At 36.2% G+C, this 15,651-nt stretch overlaps 1 protein-coding gene across 1 annotated transcript in view; it reads right to left on the bottom strand.

Annotated features, from left to right (window-relative positions):
• The window catches only part of PRKN (parkin RBR E3 ubiquitin protein ligase), a gene marked incomplete at its 5' end in the record, with an annotated part of 618,384 nt that overhangs the window by 110,129 nt on the left and 492,604 nt on the right, over positions 1–15,651 (bottom strand). Inside the window, one exon of the mRNA XM_084284418.1 lies at positions 6,380–6,529. Coding sequence (XP_084140544.1) covers positions 6,380–6,529 — 150 coding nt within the window. The remainder of the gene's footprint in view (positions 1–6,379; positions 6,530–15,651) is intronic.

Here is a 15,651-nt window from a genome sequence, read left to right as displayed (position 1 = left end):
CAGCACTGCAAGAAATACACCCATTTCCTTTTTTAATTGTACAATGTTCCAAGGCAAAGGTTTTATTAAAACATCTTAAAAAGTTGCATGTCTTTACACTTCATTTTAAACCACATAAAACATTACCAGAAAAAAAAAAAAAAGAAAAAAATTGGTTGGTCTGAAAAAGCCTGTCATATTTCTGCAATGAAACAACTTGCTTAGCTACTGAAGCATAATGTGTCAACAAGATGGAATTCCACTTTCTAAACGCTAGAGCACCCACTCAATAGAAGAAAGCAATACATGATTACTGGTTAGAGCTCATGGTGCAATGCTAGCAACTCAGCATTTAGCAATAATAGAAAATGTCTGTCTCATTTTCATTCCCCTTGAAAAAGCACCCTATATGATCTTATGAAACACTCTGCTGTGAGTTACTTTGTTAATCTCAGCAATATCTTCAGCTATTACCTTATACATGGTAATACATTTCTAGTGAATTTTCTTAAAAGCAAAAAATTAATGACATATGGAAACAGGACAGATACCTGAAATGTAATAATAAAGAGTAACCCTGCAATTTTACTGCAGGTATTAGATAGCAGCTATCTCCTATTTCCATTTTAGCATTTCACAAATGTCTTGTGGTCTTTTCTTTTATGAGTTATTCCTCTGTTTTTCAAAACCTCCGAGCCTCTTATTCCTGCTCCTGCATTCACTGCCATTCCCATCTTAAAACGGACAAGAATTCTGATTGCTTTACACACAGCCCTTCTTCACCCATGACCTTTTATTCATCTGATTAAATAATAAAATTACATATAATGTAATAAAAATTACAAAACAAAACAAATATCTTCAAAGTTTGTCTTGAATTACCACTACTCATTTTTACTATCTTTAAATCTTGAGGTATCTTAAAAGGTGTCTATTTTCTCTTTACATACATTCAAGACTTTCCTGGTGCTGCTAATGAAGAAGCAAAGGCACATGTCTTGAATCAAACACTTCTATCTGTTTACAGATAGTCTTTTAGGTTAGTGAGACTTTTAAACATTTTGAATATTTTAAGAAGGTGTGTCCTGATCATGACAATATATTGCATTAGAGTTAAACTTTACAACAGACTTACAATTTGCAGATAGGGAAACAACTTTTCACTTATAGATTGAGGAACTTTTACAAACTATGCTTTCATATATATGACATAACTCTGAAAAACCATTTCCAAACTAGTTCACATCCCAGAAAAAGTTTAAGCACTCTCACATATTTCTACAATCAAGAAACAAACAACTAAGATAAAAAGCACTGTCTCGGAGAGATAAAAGGACATCAAAACTAACAAAATCCTCATTTGGATTATCAAAACTAAATGAATGAGAAATTTTTTCTAGGAATTTTTATAATTCTGATTTCTCTCCTCAAAACATTTTCTCCCACTTAGGGTTTGCCTACATGTTTAGTATTATGCTTAATACAGTTATCACTGAAGGTGAAGAATGCACGCTACCAAATGCAAACAGGAGAAAATGAACTGTAATAAAGAGCTTTGCAAAAAACAGGAATGTGTACTGCACTTCCAATGTAACTATTTTAGAGTGTCTTCTATTTTATTAAGTTTTCTGAAAAGACAATCATTAATTCCACAAATACACTGCAATTGCTTTTGACATATGCTTCCTCAGCTATGAAAGAAGAATACAAGATGAAATCAATGGGAAAAAAATGCTGGGAAGAGTGAAATTGCCTTAGGGATTTTGTCCTATGCAATACAATGGTCTAGGAATTCTGTATAATAAGGAAGATGTGGTATCTATATCTATCAATTTTTTCAGGGAGCTCTTGCAGTCTACAGCTTTAAAATTCCACTTGTCCACCTGTTGAAATTCAAAGTTCCACCTGATGGAATACATCATTTGTGAAATCTTGATATTCTTCAATTGCACTAACCTTACACATCTAGTGTAAGTAATATAGTATTATGATGTAAGAGGTGAAATAACCCTACTTTTTTGCTGTCTTTGCAAGGCTACAAAACTTCACCATTGTACTTGTAATCCACTAAGGCTGAGTGCTCATCTGTGGATTGGAGTTTCAGCTCAGGGTAGCCAAATGAAGGGCCACAAAAAATCAATGATGACAGCTTGTTCCTAAAAACAAAATTCTATCCTAGACCTTAGCATAGTTTAGAGTGGTCTCAGGATTCTCATGAACTATATCACCTGTCCATAATATCAAGAGTCAGGTCTCCTACCAAAGGATTATTAGACCACAGAGGCTCTCTAGAACTACATTTGTCTTCTTGCTTATATAGTCTAAGCTAGGAATGAATGAAGTCAAAGGGGAAAGACTGACAGAGACTCTATCTTCACTGTCTCAGATCCCTCATTACAAGGGAATCTCTTCTTGGATCAGTTGACTGATATTACATGCTGTGAAATGTTTATACCAATGCAAAGCAAGGGCGAGATACAATCACATGTTATTCAGTTATCATTCCACTAAACGATATTAGCAGTGAAAGTTTCCCAGGACGGATGAGCTGTATGTGTACACTCCAAAGCATACTTTTTAATAAGTGAATATTATAAGCCTCCTTGAAGCTCCACTCTAACCTATTTTTAACTCCGAACTTTTCTTTGTAGGAAATAATATCACAGTATAAAATAAAACAAGGTCAAAATGTTTTATTCATAGAGCTTTTGTATGCCTTGATTATTGCAGCTTTTCCTGTACCCAGGCCAGCTGGTACAATATGTACTGTCTTCTACATTTTGTTGCTATTTTCTTGTATTAAATATGTCAAACTTTTATATCTGAGCAATAAAAGTTAGTAACATAGGTCTGATGCATAGTAATGTGGGTAGAACAACCGTGTACAAAGGTAATATCTTGGTAAACCAATTAATATGGTTATGACTAATGATAAAAACATAGAAAAAAAATGAAAAGGCAAGAGTGAGGTCAGTCAGTGGTACCACAACATGGATTTGACTGAAGACTGTTTACAATCATTAAAAATATTTCTGTATTTTACCTTCCAAGTCAAAATAAATCTTGTTCTATTTCTTTGCCTGAAAGCCTGAATAGTGCTTGACTGCAAAGGGTACATATAGGGATGCTTAAATTTAAAGCTTTTTCCTCACCTTTTTGGTACAGTTTTATCTGGGGATTTTCCAGGCTGTTTCTGTGCCCCCCATATTGATGTTTCCAAACTTCCTGAGAAAAAGCAAAATTCACCATCTATAATTTTCATAAATGCACTTTTAGTAAATTAAGAGTACTCTCTTAATGTGTCTTGGAGACACATTTATTTTTTCCATGGACATTGGTAGCAGTGATTTTGAATAAAGGGGTTCTGATTCCTCATTTCACACAGCACAGAAAAACTGAGGAAGGCAGAAGGTCTGTAGCCTAGTCTAGCTCAGTCACTTGTTGTTTTTTTTTGTTCTTTTATAGAGCTGTTAACAGTCCTTGCCTGTTTGGGACTGCTTCATGCAGCTTCCTCTCTGAATAATTAAAAAGTTGTCTTACCTCAGTCCTTGTTGACCAACTTACTCTCCGGTTTCTTCTCCCTCTACTTCTCTAAAATTGTTTCTGAAAGCCCCTGAAAGTTCTGAAAGCATTTACTGTCTCAACTTTCTCTTGAAAAGCTATCTTTTCTCCCCCCTTTGATCCATCTCATCAGTTAATCAAAAACCTCATCTATTTGACAGTTGTTAGATACCCTTATGCTGCAATTGAGACCTGAGTGATGTTTGTTCTGTGCAGTAGACCAATACTTCTTTATGAGGGCTTTCAGGTGAATAACTGGCCATAGATGTTTAATTTATCTTCTTCTGTGAGTCATCACCTCTTTGAATGTTACCTGAAGATAGAAATTCAAATACCCAAAAAGAGACTCTACTTCTCTAAGTGTAGTTTAAAAAACGACATAGACATTCATATAAGTTCTCCAAATTCACATCCTCTTCCTTATTTATTTGCTTAGATGATTCAACGGGAACTTGTCTCTAACCTAAGCAACATAGGTAAATATTGGAAGGCATCTTTTGCTGCCTTTATTTGGATGGACAACAGGGATGTTCTTCATCTTGGACCTTTCTTTGAGCTTGTAAAGCATTGCATAGACTTGTGAGGGAACCCAGAGCTCTGAAGTGTCTGACCCTGGATTTCTCCTACAACAATTCGGTAAAGACCGGAAAGAAAAAGCAAAGCAAAACAAAACAAACAAACAACAACAACAAAACAAACGAACAAACAAAACCTCATCACTTTCTGAATAGAAAACACTCAAAGTGACTATGGAAGATGGAGTGGAAATAGACAGCTTCCTAATTGTCTTGTCCTTGCAGGCCTATCTTCACATTCAATCAGCTTCTTTCTTACCAGCAACTGACTTGGCTATTGCCCTGTGATGCCATGGTAGTCCCTTTCTCTCCCTTGCTCATGTCCATGTGCCACAGTCCCCACCTCTGGGCTGATACCTTCCGGTATTTCAGTGACTTTCTCACCCTGAGCAGGCTCAGAAGCCCCTGAGGGAAGGAGCAATCTCCGCCACCTTTCTCATAAAGTAAAAGTAGTCACTTGCAATACTAAGAACAATTTCTGTCCTATTAGATACCATAGAGATACATTAGACTTCTTTTTCACCTTTTTATTCCATAGCTGAAAAAAATACCTTATCTGTGTAGCCAAATTCTGACTGGAGAGAACAGACACACATTAGTTTCATGAGGCAGGGACATAAGACATGCAGTGCAAGGACCCTCATCATAGGAATTTTTCTGACATGAATCTTACTCAAAGTTATCATTTGTTAGGGGGCAAAGAAAGATACAAGGACACACCTTTTTCACCCCATTCCCTTACAGATTTTGAGGAATGGCCTTGTTATTATCAACATTTGGCTTACAGACCAGCCTCTTGCTTCCCATTTCGCCCTCAGAGCGTTTTATCCTGTAATGTTCAAGGCAGTACATAATCCAAAACAAAGGGTGAGGTTAAACTCCAGGCTGTAGATCTGGTCACCAGCAAGCACAGCACAGATTTCCACAGACAGAAACAGAACGTTTTGCTAAGCCAGGCGATACATCAATCCTTTATGCTAAGTGAAATTTATTTAAAGAGCATTTGCAGATTCCAAATGATGATGAATGAAGCTGCAAAATACAGTTTGATTCTCATCACTTCAAAGCAGAAAGCACAGTAAAAAATATTTGTGATTTTATCATTTTTAAACAATCCATAATGGTTAATCTGGAAGCATTTCTTTTTGTTTATTGAGTCTTGTTTCTTATTCCTTTCCCACCTACTGCTTTATTTTATTGCCCTATGTCTTCTCAGTGAGTCCAGGGAGCTCTCTGTTCTACATGTACCACTGCATGGTCAGACAGGAAGTTTTACCAAGGTCGACAGATGCTAACCTACTCATAGAAGACAAGTTACTGCTACTTCCTAGTTCGGCAAACAATTATTCTTTCGTGATATCAGTTTGGGGAACATCAAAACTGCAATAAAAAGTGCATTTTCCACAATAAAGACAACAGGAAGAGCATGATAATATTTCATAAATACAGATATTTTCTCTTGTCTTATAGCCTACATAGAATTGGGTAATAACAAGCATAGAAACAGTCACTTAGTACAAACTTCAGTTAGTCACTCTGACCTAACATTTAGTACACTCTTTCATATATAGATTTCTCTCTGCATATTTCTATTTTCCCTGCAGTGTGATTTTTGTAAGGTACCTGTTATTTCTACCGCTAAAAAATCACCGATCCATATGATTTGACCTCTTAGCAAAAACATTTTCAAGTGTCATCAGCTTTTATTTTCCAGAAATCCACCATTAATTGCACATCCTTCCTGTTTAAAAGCAATTTTTATGAGAAAAAAAAAGTCTATATTTCTTTTCATCATGTATCCCAAAATATATAAGGAATTCTCTTGCAGTATCACTGACCGGTCATTTTCTCTATCTCCTTTTTCTCTTCTTATATATGAAGAAAGGTGCCTTTAATATAATAACTAATGGTTTGCTCAAGATCCTGTTCATTTTTGCTGAGTGCTAGGAGAAAAAAGTCAAAGTGCGTTGGGATTGTCATTTGCACAATTTAATTTCTTAGTCTAACTACTCAGCAGCTTCTTAAACCAATTAAAGCAAATAATTCTGGAATGGACATAGTCTGCACGATGAAGTAGTCTTTCCTAAGCCATAGTACTATATTTCAATAGTTTATTGAGCTACAGCATCCCACTCTAGTATGAAGGGCAATTCAGAGTCACTGATGGAAAAGGAAAAAGCATTTTTTTCCCATTTTTTCTAACATCCTAAAATATATATATTTTTTTTTTCCCACAGAACTAGTAGAAAAATGTATGGTCTTACCCCGCAGCCTAGTCCATTTCCTGTCTCACATACAATTTTCCTCACTCCTGGTTCAGGCAGTAAACCCGCTCCACAGCCGGGAGTTGGACACAGCACACCGCCCATCTGCAGAACGCACTCCTCTGCACCATAGCGCTGGTAGCGGTTGTACTGCAACACAACAGACAGGTGTTAAACTTCTGACAGCACGCAAAAAAAAACCCAAACCCACAAACTTGGACCTTGAATCTATCCCATATAATAGAATCAGCTGTCATAATGTCACACACCCTAAGTTCAGCAATTTGTCAAATGTCTCAAACTTTGCAATTCGCTAAATAGGGTGTCATTCCACTCCAGCTCACATCATATGCATCATTTTTTAATTCATAGTTATCCTTTAAGCCACCATAAAATTGTGTGATACTAAAATTAAGAAAATAGTAGATTTTTCCTGTGAATAATGTCAAAAGCTCTTATACTGATATACAGAAATTAATGTAAAAATCATAAATAGAGTTCAGCAACAGATATGCATAAATGCTGTATACACATTGAAAAGAAAACCACAAAAACACACAATATAATGTCTTTGAGCTAAAGAGTTGTAAAAATAGGTCAGACAACTTCTATTTCAAAATAAATTTGATTAAACTTATTGGTAAAGTGATCGTCTTGACATCCATTTATTTTAATGTAAGTTGTGTGTGTTTTTTTTTTTTTTTTTTTTTTTTCCAGGGTCTACCAGGAAACCTTCTTAGATTTGCAGTTTTCATCTAGTCCTATATTGATAGCCTAAAAAGCCATGGAAATGTCTCAATTTTAATGATGGAGATACTGACATACAGGAGTATTGAATAACATGCCAGCATATCCTCAGTGACAAAAACGCCCGCTCTAAGATGACTGATGGCATTGCAATAACTTTCCCTGTTCTAACTTACCCTGCTTTCAAACTGAAATAAGCTGAACTGGTACAAATCATGCTGCATACATGTAAATCACATCCACTGTAGGGCTCTGCACTGGTGCAGTTCCACACTAGTGGCTATATAACCACTGCTAAGCAGGCTTCAGATTCTACTATAAATCTGGCCTAGTGTAGGGTGAAATAAATAAAAGCATTTGGTTCAAACAGCCCCAAGAAAACAGGAAAATCAAAAAGGGCAAAGAAGAAGGGAGCAGCATGAATTTTGTCTGAGAGCAGAATGAATTTATGGTGCTAAAGGAACAAAACAAACTATGTTACAGCACACACAGCAGCATTCAGTACTTCATATACTTTTAACTTGCAGTTGCTCATGAAAATCATGAAAATCCACTTGTTACCTTTTTTTAGGATAACATATAAAAAAACCTTCTCCATCCTGCACCCCTCTCCAAAGAAATCCCCAAAGAAAATTGAAGTAATAGAATCAAATAGCAATAGAACCAATAGTAACAGAACCAAAACCACATACACAAAACATATAAAAAAGGATTTTAAATTATGAGACAAGGACTCCACGGCATATTTTACGTGTGCATTTAAGAAGATTCTTCTGCAAATGTTGAAAATATATCTTGTTACACCATTTTAAACAATAGTCTATGACTTAAAACCCTACAGTACATAGATGTGGAAGTGCTGCATCCCAGAAAAAAAAAAAATGTTTATCAAACTGAAAGTATTCATGTCTGTCTTTTAAAAACAAAACCAAAAACAACTCCAAACAAACTTCCTCTCAAAAGAAAAGCAAAATCCAAGGGGAGAGAAAGCCTTCAAAACATCATTCAGTATATGAATGTCTGTCAGAAACTGTGAATTAAAGATCTCAAAACATGCAGATACCAGTATTTTGAGAAGTGTATGAGACATCTCTGCAAAGTCTCCTTGAACATGAGGGCTCAACAGGTCAGCTGGTGGTCTTTTATATTATTACTATGTTCAAACCTGGAGTAATGGAATAAATATTTACTGTTGGAGTCTATCAATTTTCAGCAATGTTTGGGATCCTTGCACTAAGTATATGCTGAGTGCTCCAAGACATGTCACTGGCCTTGAAGAGAAATGTAGAATCACAGAATGGTTTGGGTTGGAAGGGACCTTACACACCATCCAGTTCTAAGCGCCTTGCCATGGGCAGGGACATCTCCCATTACATCAGTTTGCTAAAAGCCCCATCCAGCCTGGCCTTGAACACTTCCAGGGATGGGGCATCCACAGCTGCTCTAGGCAGCCTGTTTGAGTGCCTCACCATCTCCTAAGTAAAGAATTTCATCCTTATATCTAATGTAAATCTACACTCTTTTCATCTAAAGCCATTACTTCTTGTCTTGTCACTACACTCCCTAATAGAGTCCCTCTCCAGCTTTCCTGTAGGCCCCCTTTAGGTATTGTAAGGGCACAATAAGGTTTCTCCTCTTCTCCATGCTGAAGATATGGTTGGCACTGAAAGTATCCACTGAAAGCATTTGTTGACTTAATTCTTCTTCAGGGCACAGGCAGGACCTGAAGGTGAGGATGGCAATCATTCTGTTAAGAAGCAGCCTTCCATTGTGCTGGATGTTTGCAAGCACTTTCTCCTTAAGGAGGCAAATGCCAGTGACACTCTGGCTGTGATTCTGTCAGCATCCCCATTACAAATTATCAGCTGAAAAAAAAGAATATGCTTTCTAGTCTCTAATCTAAAATAGAGGACATGGATAGATTCCTTTGGACACCTTTCCTTTTCTTTTGATACACAAAAAATGGATGATAGGTAAGAATCAATCTCAATTTTTTTCTCAAGTTTTAGGAAGGAAATGGCCCTTACTGGCAACATGGACAAAGCAGTTGAATTCTGCCCGAAAATTGTGATGTTTTACTGGTTCAGCTCAGGGCTAATCTCAACTAATTCCAGCACTATCAACAGTGATATTTACAATATAATTGTCAAACAAATGGATCAATTTGAAGAAATGAAAAATAATTTAAGTGAATTTGCACATCCTGATATCTAGTTACCAGCTGATTTCCAACCTTCAAAGCCCAAATATGTTCATAAGATGTCATTTTCCTTTTTCCTTGTGCATGTACAATACCTCAGTTAAAATTCAGCAGTCAACTAGAACAGGTAATAGCAAAATGTATACACATTTTGTCATACATAACTTGGTGATTTATACACTGTATTCTGTAATCTGAAACTAAATGCTCTTTACATTAATGTGCATTTATAAACCGTTTGTAAATGACCAAAACACTTACTTATGAATTATTAATTAACTACTTTCATATAGTGTCAGATTATACCTATTAGAGGCATTTTCATATAACACAGCTATACATATCACATGGTACTGATGCAATCAACATGCTTAAAACAAGTCAATCTGCAAAAGCACTTAAATGTCTTTGGAGTCCATGAGGTACTCTCAATCATATCTGGATAAGATGCTTAAGGATAATCTACCACCACTGGTTTACTTTGCATCTTGCTCTTAACCAGAGATTGAAAGTAGGATTCACTTAATTTAGTTTCAGTTTCTGCAGTGATGATGCCTATGGTTGCACAGGTTGTTTAGACTCATTTAACAGAGATAAAAATAGGATGCAGTTCATCTTTTCTCTTTTGGATGCATGCCACAGTATTAGAACTGATCCCTAGAGTGCATTGTTGTATTAACTCTAAAGAGAGCTCAGACTGTTTTCTAGATGTTGATGCCTGATGTTAGGTGACCACCACAACAGGTACTTCAGTACCAATAATTCTGATCCTAAGCCACTGGGCCAAACTATTTTTAAAATCAAAGATTAGGTACGTAAGTAGGTTAGACTGCGAATCACTTCACATAATTTTCTCTTTTCAAAAATTAAACATCTAACCTAAACAACTCACATAGGCTCCAAATACATTGATTGTGAAGAGACAGTTATCCCAAGAATGGAATTTATCCTGACTTAAATGTAAAATCTAAGGTAAGTGGATTGAATTACCTGTGGAAATGCTATAGTTGAAGCTGAGACAGCTAACTTACGCTAGATATATTATACTTAAAGAGCTGTCATTGGAAGATTAACCTAACTCTTCTGTACATTCCAAATGTTTCACATTATATGTTACTCAATTGTTAGCAATGTGCCCCCTAGTTAGAGATGCACTCATCAGGTGTAAAAGGGTTTTACATATTACAAGTAGGAAAAATATCCCTAATTACTTTTAGGAAAAAAACTCTTAAAAATGTAATATATGGGAAATTTGACTGAACTGGCATTTGTGATACCCAATTTCAATTCCTGGCAGCCACACAGCCTTCCTGTGGTTTTCACGTAAGTCACTTAATCTATGCTTCTCATCAGTTCCCCATTTGTAAAGAGGGAAAATGATACTTGCTGATTTCACTGTAGTGTTGAGAGGTAAAAGCCATTAATAGTCATGAGGACATCAAATACTATGGTAATGAGAGGCACAGAATTACACAGAAATCACCAGCCATCTACTGCTGCTAGAAATCAGCTTTTGAGCAAAGCATGCAAGACATTTATATGCTACTGTAATAAAGGTCTCAGAAATACAGGTAGGTAAATAGTTGCCGGATTCAATATAGAACCATATATTTCAATACTTATTTGGAAAAAAAAATCTTTAAAAATATGATTTACTCCAAATTGCTAGTGCTAAGACAGCTAGATGTATACAAACAAGATAGTCTTAAAACTTTTTTTTTTTTTTTCCCCTATGTCAACAGCATCTTGTCATGAACTTTCCCCTCAGGTTGTGGACTGACCCAGTTAACCCAAATCTATACTTTTAATGTAATAAAATGTTGAGTAGAAAAAATTCCCCTTCTCCACTTTTGGTATTTCAACCACATCACGAAGTTCTTTCATGCAAGCTTTGCTCATAAAGAGTTGTCAAAGCCTTTAGAACTGATTTTTATAAATGATTATAAATTATAGTATGACACAGACATGGAAGCTGAATAGCTGTAACCATTTACTCCCTGCTCCCCCCTTTCCAGATTGGGATGGCATCCCTTGAGTGTTAGAATAGTACCAGGTTTTCAAACTGGAAATTCAATCATTTGATGTTGTAAATCAGGGGTAATATAATTGAAATCACTGGGCTGACAAAGGAATGAGACAGGTTTAACTATAGATTGCTGTATTTTAAGCTTCATTGAGATGCAGATATTAAGATAAACCTGAAATGCACCTGGATGAATAAAGCCCTTGTGAAATACACTTTGTGAGCACAATGCTTCCTTGCCATATTATTTAATTTGCAAATTATGCTTTAATGTGATGTGATATTTTAATTTTGTGTTTATACTTTGGGCACAGATTTTCTTTTTCTTTTTTTTTTTTTTTTTTTTTTTTTTCCAAATCTAAAAGCATCTGCTCAGTAGTAGCCTCACAGGGAATTCTGGACAAAAGTTAAACAGGTAAAGCCAAAATTTCTAATCTCTAATCTCTAAACAGTAATTTGATTACTTGTTTCTTTTAACTGTGTGTAACGGTCTCAGAGGAAAGAAAATCTACTTTCTGGAGTCAGATTGTTTTTACTGCTTATATAAATCAAATAACCATCTGTGTGTTTCAAAATTAGATTGTGGAGGCTATTAGTCCATAATGTAGACTAAGCACTTTATTTATATGTATTATACATATACAAAAATAAAATTAAATTAGTTACATAATGTAATTAGGCAACTTAATGTACAAAACCCTTAGCATACATTGGACTTATAAAAGTACAAAAAAAAAAAAAAAAAAAAAAAGCATCATGTTGATGACTTAAAATACAGTTAAAAAGAGATGGACTGATGTGGTTGTACAACCATTACATGGTTCATTGGACCACTCTTAGTTTATTTTTCTTGAGTTTCTGGGTTCCATTTCTGGCCAGGGAGGGGATGTGAAGAACAAGTTCAGAGCATCAGCTCCTTGTTCCCTCAGAAGCACTGAGCACCACAGAGAAGTCCAGAAAGTGAACCATCTTCCACAGGGCTGGAATTTGCCTGACTTTGGACAGTCATAGAAAGGTGGGTAAAGCAGTCTGAAGAAAACACCTCAGATAAAAAAAAAACATGACTGGACCAATGCAACACAATTTATGGACAAAATGAAACTAGAACAGAGAGGAGGAAAGAAACGAAAGACTGCAGTTTTCAGAATGATATGGAAGGTGAGGAGTATGAAGAATAAAATACCGAGAAGAGAGGACACTGGAGAAGGCTGTATAGGTAATAAGACTGAATATATGAGAGGTGAGGAAAGTTAACTAAGCACAGCGTATGGTTTGACACCATATTAAAAATCTATTGTAAATTTATTATCTTCCAGCAGGTATTCGTGGGATCAGTCTGAATAAACTGAATGTTGGAGATTAACATTCACTTTCTTCTGACCCTTGTGGAGCTTGAATCCACATTCCTTTGTCCCCTACAGATGACAACCATCAAGTCTTGTAACAGATAAGGTTGTAAATAGTGCAACTGAGATTCACTGAAGTAGACACTGGCTCCAAAGAATTCCACTTCTCAGGCCACAAGGGTAAACATATGCACAGTCCATGAAAGTAGATCAAGGTCACCCAAGGGGTATATGAAGCCTCACAGAATACTTCCAACTGTAGGGGTTGGAAGGGACCTTGAAAGATCATCAGGTCCAACCCCCAACCCGTGTCGCAAGAATGGGAATCTTGCATGATACCACTACACCAGTCTCACCTGCTACGTCCATCTGAGACACTGAATATTGGGACTCAGATCTTCTCTCTGAATTTAATAAAAGCTGTGTGGAAAATTCAACTTTTTTATTTTTTTTTATTTTTATTTTTAGAAACACATTTTTAATTAATAGGTTCTATAGATAAGAAAACAACAGAAATTTGGACAAAACGACTTTTTGTCTGTTTTTGACAGGAGAAGCATATCATTTAAATTAGTTTTGGTCACATATACTTTCTCCCTTATTCCTCCTCCATTTTTTTATTTCAGCTATTTGACCAAAAATAAATTACTCTCACTTCTCTATTGCACAGACAACATGAAGAAAAGGGATAAGAAAGTAGAGATGTCCTGTCTATGACAAGAACTCAAAGAGAATGAAGTCCTGGTAACTCAGAAGAGGCAAAGCTGAGGAACTCACATGGATTTTAGTTACCTCTGAAGTTAGAAAAGAAGAGGGCTAGAAGACATGAAAAGCAGATATAGCATGTAAAGAGAAGGGAGTCAAATCACTGGTCATATGAAATTGCAAGACTGCAATGTATTGTTGTGTAGTTCCAGCCATATAAAAAGAAGGTGTAAAGAATGTAAAGAACATCAGAAGCTAAACGCAGTACTTCAGTTTTAGGGAGTGATAGGATAGTGATGACAAAACCAAAAAGTGAGCCAATTAGGACGGACAGACATTGAACAGAAAATTTGAAGAAATGGAGAGATGCATCATTCGCATTGAGATGGTAGCTGAAGTTAAGTGGGAAAGCACTGAGCTGTAGGAAAGTCTTCTCACACAGACTTAAGAATAATTACAAAACAGCTTTGCTTTAGTAATTATGAACTGGAGAAATTATTCAGTGATTTTTTTTTTTTAACTGTATGTGAATTACTGAGAGGTGTCTGATACTTTCACACATAGCTTCCAAAAATTCTTCACCCACAATTATTTCAGAAACATTTTGTTGACCACATTTGGCATTTTCCAGCATTAAACTCAGCTGATAAATTAGAACTCTCACGTGATGTTACTTTTTCTTGAATGGGTAGATATCACATCAACTAATTCAAGAATGACTTTACACTAATAATCTGTAACACATATTTAAAAAAAGATCCTCCAGCAAATACTGCATGCAAAAAAATCATTAGAACCTTCTCCTAGCCACACACACATATTGCAAATTCGTTACAAAACCCAAATTAACGTTATGCAATTTTGTCCACATTGCATTCTTTTAGTACTAGATTCTCATATCTCCTAAGGTCACAGCAAAAGCTAGTACAATCCCTCACCACGTTTGATAAACATGGGAATGTGCATCTACAGATTTTCAAAACAGTCTATTCCTTTGCCTAAGTTTCGCCCAACTTACAAGGAAATGTGAAAAAAAAAAAAAAGAAAAAAAAAAAAGAAAAAAAAAAGAAGAGAGAGAGAGAGAGAGGGAAAAAAATTGTCTCCATGCCAGCTTGCTCTGATTCCAGGGATATAAACACCCACAACATTTCTGAAGAAAAAGTGAGCAGTGCTATGAGCTGCTGTAACAGCTGATAGGAGAGATCTGTTAAAATTGATCATTCCCCTGTCAAAATATCAAGAAACTGGCCAATACATTCTGCAAAGTTGTCAGAGCAGATGATATAGCAGAGAAGCATAGCTATACATTACTTTGCAGCTTCTTTTCTTGCCACTAGCATGTCATCTGCTTCATCTGTTCTGTGACCTGTTGGGGGCACTCAGGTATAGCAGCACACTGCTTTTGCAATTGTTTTCCCTTCCAGCTTTTAGATGTAGCTGCAATTTTATTCATGAATCACAATATTCCATTTAAACAATTAAACAAGGGTAGTTTTTTTTATCACTTTGGGGAGAAGAGGGAAGTTTCTCAGAGAGTCATTACAAGACTCCGTAAGAGTTCACTTGCTATGTGGGTACACTATAGTGCTAAGGTCTGAACTAAAGTGTTCTCTCTGCTGTCTCTGGAACTGGCTTGTTGAATTACCTGCCTTACACTGCATTTGGACAGAGCCCATATTTGCGGCATCTTTAACATATTTTTGTTAGCAGCTTGTACGATCACGACTCATAGAATCATTTGTGTTTACTTGCAGCAGCAGCAAGCCTGACATGGCAAATGGCTACTGCAGAAGACTGTAACTTTCTTATATTGTGCTTTTTTTCAATAGTTCCCCAGTTAATAAATCTTTCATCCCAATCCTTAATGTATCTCAAGGTACCTATGAAGTGAAGCGGTTAGACAGCAGGTTGGACTGCATCCATTTTGCTAGGGGGAAATTATGGATTAGGAATAGTGAGACTGAATTGCAAGAAAAAGCGTAACAGAGCTAAGGCCAGTTAGAAGGCTTCAGGTTTTCCCCTTCCTGAGGCTGCATGGCCAGGAAAGTCTCTTTGCCTTATGCAGACTTTCGTGCACTGGTATTGTCTGTTAAAAGGTGTTACAAAACACACCAGTCAAAGCTGCTGTCTGAACATTTACTGCATCTTTTCCACTCATATAATACTGTAGGAAACTAGAAACTGGGAAAAGAATAAAGATCCAAGACGTGAAGAAGCCCTTTCATTTTCACCAGCTCCAGAAGTAGCTTAC

This window comes from Netta rufina (assembly GCF_964035555.1).
Source record: "Netta rufina genome assembly, chromosome: 3".
Lineage (NCBI taxonomy): Eukaryota > Metazoa > Chordata > Aves > Anseriformes > Anatidae > Netta > Netta rufina.
The sequence above is the reverse complement of the archived record's forward strand: the minus strand, read 5'-3'. Positions and strand labels throughout refer to the sequence as shown.